The 12,540-nt window shown below is 44.3% G+C and overlaps 1 protein-coding gene across 12 annotated transcripts in view; it reads right to left on the bottom strand.

The window, feature by feature from the left end:
- Positions 1-657: 657 nt before the first annotated feature.
- The window catches only part of egg (SET domain bifurcated histone lysine methyltransferase eggless), a 153,236-nt gene continuing 141,353 nt past the window's right edge, over positions 658-12,540 (bottom strand). For all 12 annotated transcript variants that reach the window (XM_070535681.1, XM_070535679.1, XM_070535678.1 and 9 more), the window contains 3 exons: positions 9,165-9,331; positions 5,862-5,950; positions 658-1,048 (listed from right to left, as the gene is read on the bottom strand). In XM_070535681.1, the coding sequence (XP_070391782.1) occupies positions 931-1,048; positions 5,862-5,950; positions 9,165-9,331 (374 nt within the window). In that variant the 3' untranslated portion in view covers positions 658-930. The remainder of the gene's footprint in view (positions 1,049-5,861; positions 5,951-9,164; positions 9,332-12,540) is intronic.

Raw genomic sequence — 12,540 nt, 5'->3', positions numbered from 1 at the left:
CATGGAGAGTAGGCTTGGTGAATATACAGGTTGTCCATACATGTTTACCCTGATTTCAAGATTAAATCTTATATTTATGATGGTAACGTTTTCTTTTTATTAAAGGTCTACAAGGGAACCCACAGATTTTCTGTACAGCTGTGCCTCATTCGACACGGTCGCCACAATCGCAGCAGACATGTTGCAGAATGTGTGGCAAGAGATTGAATACTGGCTTGATATTTTGCATGTTACCAGGGGTGCACATGTTGAAGTTATCTAAATGCTGAGTTGTATTACCTGTATTAAATGTTTATGCAAGGTTCAAAACTTCATGAGTAGAGGCATATGTGGTATAACGCATGTTTCGTTTACTGTATCCAATTAAGACATACCTTGTTTTGTAATAAGGGTAAACATTTATGGACACTCTGTATATCACTTTGTTCACCGCATACCCAAATGTGGCAGCAAGTTGTTACCAGGCTTCACACACTACAAATGTCCACGTAAATTCATCAACGAGGTTTGGTATTACTGTCATGTTTATTGTGAGGCATTTCTATATAGTACTTGTCATAGCTGTCACAGAAATGTTTGCTGCAGTTGCAGAAATATCTGCATTAAGTTTGTGCAAACAGTGAGCAGATGAATGAAGCATCAGATTGTACAAAAGAATAGGGGAGGTTGTCAATTTGTTGAATTTATTTATGTACAACACATTTCCTTCTTGGAACTCAAAGTCAAGTATACTAACAATGATGAATGCAAGCCTCAGGACAAGAAACATAATGGCAGTTGAATGAGCTGCAACAAGAACAAAGTCACGTACAAATGTAGCGTTGTACACATGCACGCACCCACACACACACACACACACGCACCAGAACACCGGCATCGGCACTGCTGTCTTTTCACAAATGTCGCCGACAGTTTGTGCGAGCACTTGGCTCATATTAACCGTCCTCGGCACTCATCTGACCCACACTGGCAGTACATCACACGTTCAGGCACACTTCCAACATCATAGTTGTAGTCCCACGTAAGTTCCACACCAGCTCTGATGTACCTGCAAACAAATATAAGAAAAATGTAATGCTGTTGTAGCTTTCCCTGATACTGTAGATTTTGGTCAATACAACTCCAGTTAATTCTTTTTTTTTTTGTTGATTCAATTCAACGAAAGGTCCCGGTTGGCACCCCGTACATTTCTATGGGTCCAAACTTTCGTTATTTCGAACTCAAAATTAACCTTTGCTGAATAATTCAAACTTAACTAGTCAGCTTCCTCCCAGTACAACCATGTTATGTGGGGAAGCATATGCAAACTATTGCAGGGAAGCATATTAAGAATAGAAAGGGGCCACGGTCACGGAACACAGCGCTCGTTTTCTTAAAGACACAGGTGCGCACGCACCATCTTTGTTTACAGTACGAGGACCTAGATGCCTAATAAGCATTCAGAGCCGTTTCTGATGCTGTGGTGATTTGAGCCCTCGTTTCGCCTGCCATGCATGTCTCATATGCATGACCGTTAAAAGGGCGTAGTGCGAGTTTTTTCATTATATGCACATGCACACCCTGTGCACCAAGAAGCAGAGAAAAATAATCTGTGTATTGGGAAAGCTGGCAAAACTGAAGGCGGTAAGACAAAAAATCTCATACAGTCGAGGGCACATTTAATGCCAACAAATAATTGGTGGTCTATCTAAAAATCTGAAGGCCTGTTGCCAATTAACTTATAGGCATCATGGTGCATGTGCGTGTGTAAAATAAGGAGCACGTGCTATGTCCTGTAACAATGACACCCCCCCCCCACCCCACTTTGTATGCTTCATCGCATAAGACTGCTGTATTGCGGCGAAGCTGACTTTAAAAAGCAATACTGATAGGTGAATCAACGGCGTGTTTTGGAACTCTTTCTACCTTTTGTTTATTTCAACCCGCAATAATTTGGCTAGTTTATCGGTCCCGTCAGGATCGAATTAACAGAAATCGACTGTATTAAGTTAGACCTTGATATAACAAACAAGGGTATAACCAGTTAAAAGATATGTCGAGCACCTCTACAATGAATGCCTCTACAAATGAATGGCCTGTATAACAAAGGAATAATTCTGTCCCGGTTCAAATGCAAGCGATGCTGTCCATCACCTTTACAACGAAGTGACCTGTATAATGAATGATTTCGGAGGCTCCAAGCACTCCATTATAAAGGCATCCGACTGTATAACAAAATAAACCTATATGTTCCGTGGCGATGTCAGGGTTTAACCAATATAGCACTATGCTTATAACAAATATTGGATATGAACATATATTCAAGTCAGATGAAACTTTATTATAAACACAGTTCAGCTGTATATGATTTACTCAATGCAGTCGACTTCTGTTAATTTGACCCTGACAAGACCAGCGAAACTGACGTAATTAACTGGCGGTCATATTAAACAAGATGCAGAAAATATGCAAGAAAACTGCTCATTTATTTGGCAGTATTTGCCTGAATTTAATGTGCAGCTTACTTTTTAGCTAGAAAATGCGGACAAGAATGTGTTGCACAATGGCAGGCAGTTTTTTTAAAGCTTCACACCACGGATTTTGGCGTAGCCTGCGTGCCAGTGAGCATGGGCTGAAGTCAGCCATGTCAGTCAGCTGTGCTGCGTGCTGTTCAGATGCATCACTTTTATAGTGTAGTGTTGCTTGACAGTGATAGACATCTAGCATTGGCACACAGCAGTAGTAAAAGGACAGGTGCTAGCGTGCGTGCTCCTCCGAATACAGGTGTTGGTGCCACGCACAACCATGATGCGCAAGCTTGCCTGTCTAGCCTGTTTTGCCTGCAATCATGCTTCGCGCTCACTGCTGCTGGCTTAGTTGACTCGGCTCCAACCGCGCCGAACCAAAAGGCTGCCGCTCACACACGCAAAGCATTGTGGGTAATGTGAATGTCTGAATCGTCAAGATAGAGCGTGTTGTATCTCAATGTCAGTGCCGATGGACACCGGTTACAACAGTCATATTAGTACACTGGACTATAAAGGGTTCATCTCTTTCCAACATAATGTAACGTCCATGCGCATGCGCCTATGTTACGCCGAACTGGCCTTTAATGTCAGCTTCACCGCAATACACTCATGTTATGCACTTAAGCATATAAACATTGCAGAGTCAACTTTAGTTTTGCATTCGATTACACTGCACAGGAAATTTCCCGCTCAATTTTCCTGAGAAAATCATGTGGGTGAGGCCGGGGGGCGAGAGAATCTCGTAAATACCATAATCTGACATTCTAGGCTACGATTATTGCTTGAAAATCTTTCAAGGGCAAGCTGAAACTAGACATTTTCAACTGGAGATTACATGCGTTCAATGCATCCCCTGTTCCCCAAGCTTCACCAAGATAGGCGCTGCCACTAATGGAGTTGCTACTGGTGTCACCATAGAGTCAGGCTTGTGCATGCTGACTGGTCAAGTTCAAATTATATGGCAAAGGCCGATTTTATGATCGAAATAATGAAAGTTTGGACGTACAGAAATGCACGAGCGTGGCTGAGGCTTTCGGTCGGGATTGAACTAAGCGAAAAGTCAAATTTACCGGAGTTGAATTAATGGAAGTTTACTGTACAACCACGACTAAGCACTGCACAAGCACTACAGAAAAACAGCAGTGGTGTACTATAGCTGGACACAGTCTCTAGCAAGAAAACTGGTTGTTTTGTTGGTCCCCATCTTCCTGTTCTCTTGTTTGACGACGGCTGTGCCTTCCACATAGCTCACCATGGTATGACTTAACTCCAAATGCGAGTTTCTGGGTCCAAAGAGAAGATTGTGCACTTGATAACAGTCCCCTTAGAGAAAGTAGAATCCTTGAACTCTGGTCCTAGCCAACATCAGAATGAGTTGCTATGACCTAGTGGCTGCCAATGCCAGCAAGCCGTCAGGCATAAGAATGTGGGCCATATTGTCAAAGCCAGCAATTCGCCCAGTAGGGGGCGAATTGCTTCTGAGGTGAGTTGTATGATACTTCTTTTTTATCTGATATTTACAGAATATTCATACGCACATTCTCACATCTAAATGCTTTGAGCAGCGCAGTGGGTGCCTTTCCCACATCAGAGTCTGCCGAACGCTGGCAAACAGAATCCGTCATAAAAGTGCAAGAAAAGAAAAAGCTACAGCAAGCAAAAGTAAAAAGTGTGGCATTGCTCTCCACTTGTCTGAGTGCTTCAACCTTTTTCACACTGAAATCTGTAACTGGCACTTAGGGTTCTGAACTGAAGAGTGCTGCTTCATATTGTACATAAAACTTGTTCACATTTTTTTTAGCATTAACTGCTGTAGAGCATTATATAACAATCGCAACAGTGGAAGTTTGTTTAGGAGGTTTAGGAGACAAAAATAGTTGGATCGGAGGGCCAAGTGGCATGCATGCTATTTGGCAGCCAAGGGGTTAAAATACTTGGGTTTTTGTGTTCTTTTGTTTTATATGTTGGAGCACAACTATTCCGCGGCTGCTCCTGTGGCGAGCGTTGGCAGTGGCATAACCGAGCGAATGAACACAGCAAAAGATGAAAGAGCGAACGTAGAGCAGCAGGTGAAAGATGGAACCGTAAACGGCAGAGACCAATGAGAGTGGCTCCTTCACTGATGTGCAATGGGAAACTAGTGTCATGTGGTTACACCCGACCGCTCGTTTCGTACCCTACCGTCTGTTCGTGTCAGCTCTCGCTTGTTTGGTATGGCATTGTTCGCCCTTGTTTCAAGTGTCATGGTCTGTGATGTTTGTGATCCGATTGTATGTGCGATGCGAATTGTTTAGTACTCTCTGGAAGCCACGCAGGCACCGGCCATCACACTGGAACCTTCAACAAGTCATGCATAAAAGCCGGTGTGCTTGACCTGCAGATCAGATTTATGATGATCGCCGACTCTGCTCACCGCTATCATTGTGCTTGAGTGTTATTTGTTTTGCTAGGCACAAGCTCGCCCAATAATGAGTTAAATTTGTAACTCACAGTTTTGACACTGTGTTATTCTTCACTGTCACTACCACGCAACATTATAATCATAATACAAAATAGTGTCAGCCAGTTCTGGTGGAAGTGCTTCATCTGCCGCAGCTGCTAAACTAGCTGCCCGAAGGCTCAGCACCGCTGACGAGAGGACCCTGTCGTTCAGAATGAAATTCTTTGCCACAACATATAGCAAATTGCAGAACACTTAAACAGGTGCTCTCAAAATTCGCATTAGTGAGCATCATAATTGTCTGGGAACTTTTTTTAAGCATTCATACTGATGAGAGACCAATCGTTGTCGGGCATCTGTAGTGTGTTTGCGCAAATAAGTTACATTCATATGTTTATATCTCCATATTTTTTATGTGATTTCTTCTTTTCTACAGTGTAGAGTAGACACCGAGACAGGTACCAGACAATTACTATGGTTAACCTCAGCCTTTCACCTTGTATATTTCATCTCTATGAACATTTTATTGCATCCTCATCTTTGTGGGCACAGTACAGTTTAGTCACAAATCAGAATGCTGTACAACACAACACTGAAACACAGGGCACTGCTTCAATAGGGATTTTTCTTCGAGTACAAAAGGAAATTCAGCAGATTCAAATTTGTTGCAATTTGAACACCTCAGTAAAGAACAGTGTCAATGTTTTGGCATGCTATTCTCAGCTCAAAACCATGGGAAACTGGGATGATGCACAATGTGCACGCTTTTACTTCGTTTGATTTTATTAAATCTACAATTCTCAGCATCAGGAAACATCTTTAAGTAAAAATGACACTTGACAGTTGCAGCATGCCACAGTAATGTGTATTGAGAGCCATGCAAGTTTGAATGGAATATACATGCTTGCGCTTACCTGGCAGCAAAGAACGCAACCCAGGGAAACCTCAAGTCATGGGTGTCAACAAACACGTTCTGGACGTAAACATTCGGAGAGCAGCTATGCTGTAAAATAGAAAAAGAAGGTAACTGAAATAGAGCCACAGCCACTGTGATTCGAATGCAAGCTTTCTAATGAAATAACATTTGTCATCTACATGCACACATCAATCACCCAGATGTATGTGAATGTATCAGAGTTCACAATTTCAAAATACAGTGGAACCCCATTCATTTGTTTGTCACCAGAGTGGAGGGAAAAAACCTAGGAAAATACAGGAAAATACAGCAGTGAGGAAAGCTCCAAAAATGAACGAAAACAGCATAGTTTCAACTTGAAACCATTTATTTCTACGCTTGAAAAAAATCGAGAATGGAGGCTTGCCATTTCTTTCACTCGCCGGACAGCACCACATGTTTCTCAATCGCCTGAAAGGCTGCATTGTTGTCAGTGTCGCTTTGAGGTGCGACATACCTGTGCAGAAGGTACAGAACCGTGACAGCTTCTGCATTCTACAAAGCTTGGATCTGTTAAATCTTCAGAATCTTGTTGCTCGTGCTCATCGTCATCATTGGAGGCATGGGCGTCGTCACTCACAACCTAGTTTGCAACGATCTCACTGATGCTCTAGCGCTCCAACGTCATGACTGCAGCATACATGGCGACACAGTCAGTGTATGAAACTCCCATGGTGCCCAGCATATCCATCACCTCACTGAGCTCTTAGTCACTAGTGGCTGCAGTCGACTCTTCAGCTTGCACCATGGCCATTTCCAGCTCGCCGTCCATGTGGAAGCCACACCCCCGGAAGCAATCCTGTGCAGTTGATGCACTCACTGCAGTCCACACTGTAGCAATGTAGTGCATTTTGTCAAGTAAGGAGATGGTTGCAGGCTGCTGTCCACGAACAATATGTGCCAGACAGTGCTTCACGATACCACTTCCGATAGGAGTGCTTTAAATTCTTTATGATGCCAGAATCCAATGGTTGCAAATGGCTTGTGTCCGGCAGAAAAAACACAAGCTTGATGTTTCGAAGAAAAAGCTGATCTCTCGGGTGGGCTGTACAGTTGTCAATAGAAAGAACACTCCTGCATTGCGAACCCATCTTATTGCCGAAGTACCAAAAAACTTCATCAATCAAAAAACTATTCATCCACACACGACTGTTGCGTTTGTTGTGGCATGGCAGTAGGCGAGTGTTCTTCAAGCACCACAAATTTCTATACTTGCTGATCAACCATGGCTTTAGCTTGTCCAAGCCATTCATATTGCAACAACAAAGCATGGTCAACTGGTCTTGGCTATATTTGCCTCCGTAGCATGCTTTGCCCTTCAGGTTTAGCGACTCTGATGGCTGCACCTGAAAGAAGAGGCCGGCTTCGTCGAAATTATATGTATTGCGAGGCTCATACCCCTCAATTATAGACGAAAGTGTGGCCTTCCAATCATCCACTGAGCTTAAGTTAAAACTTGCCGCTTCTCTGCTGACTGCCCTATAAGCAATGCTATGCCTCTTTCGGAAATGGTCAATCCAGCCGTTTGGCACCACAAATTCTACAATGCCCAGCCTGTCAGCTATTTCCGTGTCCTTCTCGCATAAACTACTGCTGTCGAAGTTCACACTGGCAGTGTGAGCTTGTTTGAACCATGTCACAAGTGCCTCATCGAAGTTCCCATACTTGGTGCCATGAGCCTGCTAACTTTTTCCACCAAAAAGTGTGCCATTTCCTTCTATCTCGGCCCGCTTCGAGACGATGCTGTTAAGTATCGAGGGTGGTAGTCCGCGACCCTTGGCAATGTCGACTTTTTTCCACGCTGGCTGCTTGACGACTGCATCGAGTATGTCGAGCTTGGTCAGCAACTGTATACATTTTCTATACAGCGGTTCTGATTAGCAATCTAAACGATAATGTAAGCACTCGAACCTCGCTATAATGAAATGGGATATAACAAAATAAGGGACATAACGAAGTAAATGACATTCCCCTTGAAATCCCCTATAGACATCCACGTATGTAAACCTTTGTTTTAACGAAGTGAAATTGTCCCGCCAGTGGACATAACAAACTAGATTCATCTCCGAAACCAAAAAATATCCGACTGTTGTGTGTAAAATACAGCGCTTTCCGCAGATTCGGCACTTGTTCACTGTGGCAGTTCATAACTCCTGTGTACCCGCATCGAATATGTCCTCGAGCAACACTGGTCTTTCTCACCGCTGCACGTAGCTGTGCAACCTGCGCACAAGCAGTAACTCACTATCGTACTTCTCCACTGACCTTTCTTTCTTGCACGTGCCTGGCAGCACGGGTACATGCGGCGGTGTGAAAGATTCATGCATTCACTTTTATGCGGCGCGCCACACAGACAGGCGCAGCTGGGTGTGGCCTCCCAGATCTCCCTGACGCAATTTGGACGGTCACACGCAAGCTTGCGCGAGTTGCGCAATGCTGCACGGCTGCATAGTGGTGGCGGAGCAAAACATTAGTGCATTCACTTCTCTATTTCTCTAATGCGTGCCTCAGAGACCACCCCGGCGCAATCTTCTCCCCATCTCTCTGCGGCACACTGCGCAGGCTGGCAGCTGGCTGTGGCCTCCAAGATTGCATTGGCATCAGTGCATCCTCGGAAGCCACAAGCCAGCCCAGCCAAGCCTGCGTGACGAAATTTGCTTACCTCCTCGATTACAAAAAGGGCCGCAGTGCTGTACGCCATGTGCTGCTCGACCACGACGACGAGCCAAGTGGAAAGTGGGCGCTAAAGGCCATCACAATATAACAGAAGGTGGCTGTCTCAAGGCTGTCAGGTCAGGTGCTAAGAAGTCAAGTGACATGCCGAAGATTCTTTTGTTTTATTCAAATTTCACAGCATGCGTTGTCGTGCAGCTAGCGGCTCCACGATCCACAAGGCTGCTGTCTTGTTTACATGTTTACAACTGTGCACCCCACTGGGCGTATATTGCAATAAATGGCAACAATGGATATAACGAAGTACATAATTTCGGCTCCCCATTCAACTTCGTCATAACAATGTTCAGGTGTAGGCAGCAGCTGTATTTTTATCAGTCCCACACAGAAACGCACTTGCTGTTGTAGAAAATCCACTGAAATTGCCACATCAACTATGTAGACAGGATGGGCAGCAGAAATGCTAAAAGATGTGAATACAGAGCTGACAGCAAGCGTGGTGGCCTGCCATTTCTTTTCACCATGTTCAGTGCCAGCACGTGATTGATCAAGAATTAAATTCTAGACATGAGCCCCTCATTCAACTCACGTTTAGGTAGCGGCCTATGTTGCCACAATTTTTAGCATCCATGATGTAGCAGAACTCCTCATTGAAGAAGCTGCGTGTTGATGGAAACTTTATGGGATGAGACTCTCCGCCACTGCCAGGACCGTCCAGAGGTCCCACAGTAGGCTTGGCAGTGCTGCCTTTGTTGCCTGATGTCAAGATAAGAGACACCGAAACTAAGTAAGACAATTTAAAGGAATTTAAATGAAGTGAAACACATCATATAGAAGTGCAAACAAAAGATATTTATCTAGCTTTCTTCAGCTTCATTAGATATTTGCTGACTCCAGATGCTAGGCTAAGCCTAGGCATAAACATTTTCTATCAGTGTTACTCCCACATTACACAGTTGTTGAACACGTACGATATCAACAGGAAACATAGCACTGTGGTGCCAAAACATGCTGTTCTTGCTTCAAAGTGCTGTGCTGGACACTGCATCGCACAAAAGTAAGAGTATCGCCGAAGGTGTGATCTACGAACATTAGCAGTGCCTCATGTATACTGCCTCTTTGCATATACAGCACAACCTCGTTCATACATTTCAGAAAAAAACATGAGAAAACATGTGCTAACCGGGAAAATGTACGATTTGAAGCAACAAAAAAATTTGACAGACTAAACTACTGTTGACATGTGCATAATGCGAAGCGTCGCGTGGATCGTTGTGGCACGAGATGCCAATGCGCGTCGAGTTGGTGGTGCTCCCGTGGCATGAGACGAGTTTTGTTTTCCTATTGCGTGGTGTTTTAAGAGGGCAACAGGAAATCCAAACGAAATCGAGCAGGTGGGCAACGCCGGATGCTGCCGAAGCAGAATGTGTTGCCCAGCCCACATCGCACCGCCTGCAGCAGGGAACGGCGGCGCGTTTGGATTATCGCCTACTAAATGTGTGCAGTATGCTACCAATGGCACAACGCACTACGCACCATGCGCTGTAAAACAGATAGGTGAAGATGCTCATCGCAATAGGTTTGGCGGCGACAGCTGTGAATGTGGCGTGCGATGACCTGGCTTTGCAGATACCTAAATAAGAAGCTGTGCGCACCGTCGTCTCCACTTGAGACGGGCAGCTATACAGTTTTTTCATGAGCGCCGCCATAGTGCTACGAAGTGGTGCCATCTATGAGCAGTCAGCATGCAGGCTTGGGCGAGCGCTCCGGCTTCTATGTCAGGTGTATGCTAGGCGGTAGTTTCTGACATTTGTTCTCGCACTCGTGCGGTCTATTTCGTATGACGTGGTGTCTTCTACGTCAAAAACAGTTCTGTGAGACATACTGCAGTAGTTTAAGTCAGTATGGCCAGAGTTTCTGCTGGTGTTAGAAGTTGTGCTGTTATACTTTGACAAGTGTTCAAACTGTTAGCTGTGGATTACATTGCATGACTACCTGGTTTGGTGGATGAGGTTTCCACCCATGAACAAAATAGTTTTGCTTAGCAATAACAGCATACCTTACAGTGTGAATTGTACTTGTCCAGTAAAGAGGACGTTTACGAACTGTGGGAGCGTCCGGAGCAGTGGTAGATGCTTGATTGCAGATATGTTTGTTCTATATAACGTATGGCCAAAGCATGTGGCATCAATGTTTATAGATCTATAAATGTTGTGTCGCGTGACTATGTGAGATTGCATTGCAGCGTTCACCCAGTTTTTTTTTCTCTCTCTCTTTTCTTTTTTTTTTTTTTAGAGAGAAGATAACCACTTTTTTTTTTCCGGTTGTGTTCATCTCGTTCTCTACGGCATACTCACCCCTACAGCAGAAATTCAGTCCTGAAAAATAGCCGTCACATTATTTTTATGTGATCCCTCTCAGATATTAGAGCTTTGCAGGACCAAAAAGGCAATGCCAAAGCACATAGCTTATATATGCATCACTCTGGTTCACCAACCGCAGTGACAGCTTGTGTCGAGCAGCACCATGAGCCTCATGCAGGAGGCTAGCATAGACATGTGGCGATTTCAAGTCTACTAGACTAGAAATGCATGAGAATGATGCCGGTGTATCACTTATATTTGACAGGGCCAGCCGCTTAGGTGTTTTGTGGTTGCTTAGGTTGGCCGTACACGAGCAAGCACTCTTATGTTTTAGTCCCTATGCAAAGTGATCAAATAGTGAGCAGATTTAGCATTTCATGCTAGCAATACAGAGACGCCAGTTCTCTACATTGAATTAAAACCGATATACCCAAAATAGTTTCCAACACATACACACACTGCGGCTGATATTGCGTGTCACATGTTTGAGCCCCCAAGAGATTTCCATGTATTGCAGTTACCGATGCACCGAAAGGCTACACATTAGCTCCCTGACGACCTTGTCTAAAACATTCTGAGGTCGTTCCGCAGCAAGCGACAGCAATACTTTCAAGCAGCGTCATGCCGGACTGCACAAGCCAGAGATGGGGAAAGGCTCGCCGCGCGCCCTTTCCTGCGCACCCGATGAAAAGTTCTATATACCGTTCTCGATCGCGCACGCCTTGCGCCTTTTTTCATATGGGATCTAGTGGCCAGAAAACGTATACAATCGCAGTCTGCAGCAGGCAACAGCGCCGCATTTATTTTATCACCTATTAAAAGCGTGCACTATAACTTCCAACGGCATCATGCGCTGCGAAACAAATAGGCGAAGATTCTTATCGCAATAGGATTGGCGGTGATAGCTGTGAATGCCACGTGTGACGACCCCGGAGATTTGCTGGCACCAAAATGCTTTCGAAACTGAGTGCACGCCGGCATTTTCACACGAGACCAGCGGGGGAGTATCACAGTGAAGCTGCCACGTCAGGCACCTATATATACTGTTCTCGATCATGCGCCTCGCGCTTTCTTTGTTTACATGGGATCTAGCGGCCAGAAAACGTATCATACGATCGCAGTTTGGCGAAGTACTGAACGTCGGTGGAGAAAAACCGTGTGTTCTGGGAACGTATGAACCAGCAAAAAAAGAGCGTAACTCTATTGGGTCATTTTTTTTGTTCTCGATTGCAAACGTTGGTGCCAGGAATACATATGTAACGGACCATATCAACGAGGTTCTACTGTATACTAAGATGCTTTTAGTATACCCTTACCATTGCCATAACTGAATCTTACAGGCACAAACTGACCATGCACATGATGTAGCAAACATGCAGTGAAATAGCAACAGTAAGCTATGATAATGTATATATAATTCATTTATTAAATGTTTCATGAGTACTTTCATGAATGTAATTTAATAGTAGACAGGTGAAATAAAAAGAAGCAGGTCCTTAAGCCAGCATGTATGTTAACTGTTCTACATTTGCTTTCATTAAAAGGGTCCTGACCCAATTATCGGGCTTGGTGAAAAAACATAGTTCGCAGATAGCATACGCT

This window comes from Dermacentor albipictus, chromosome 3, assembly GCF_038994185.2.
Source record: "Dermacentor albipictus isolate Rhodes 1998 colony chromosome 3, USDA_Dalb.pri_finalv2, whole genome shotgun sequence".
Classification (NCBI taxonomy): domain Eukaryota; kingdom Metazoa; phylum Arthropoda; class Arachnida; order Ixodida; family Ixodidae; genus Dermacentor; species Dermacentor albipictus.
The sequence above is the reverse complement of the archived record's forward strand: the minus strand, read 5'-3'. Positions and strand labels throughout refer to the sequence as shown.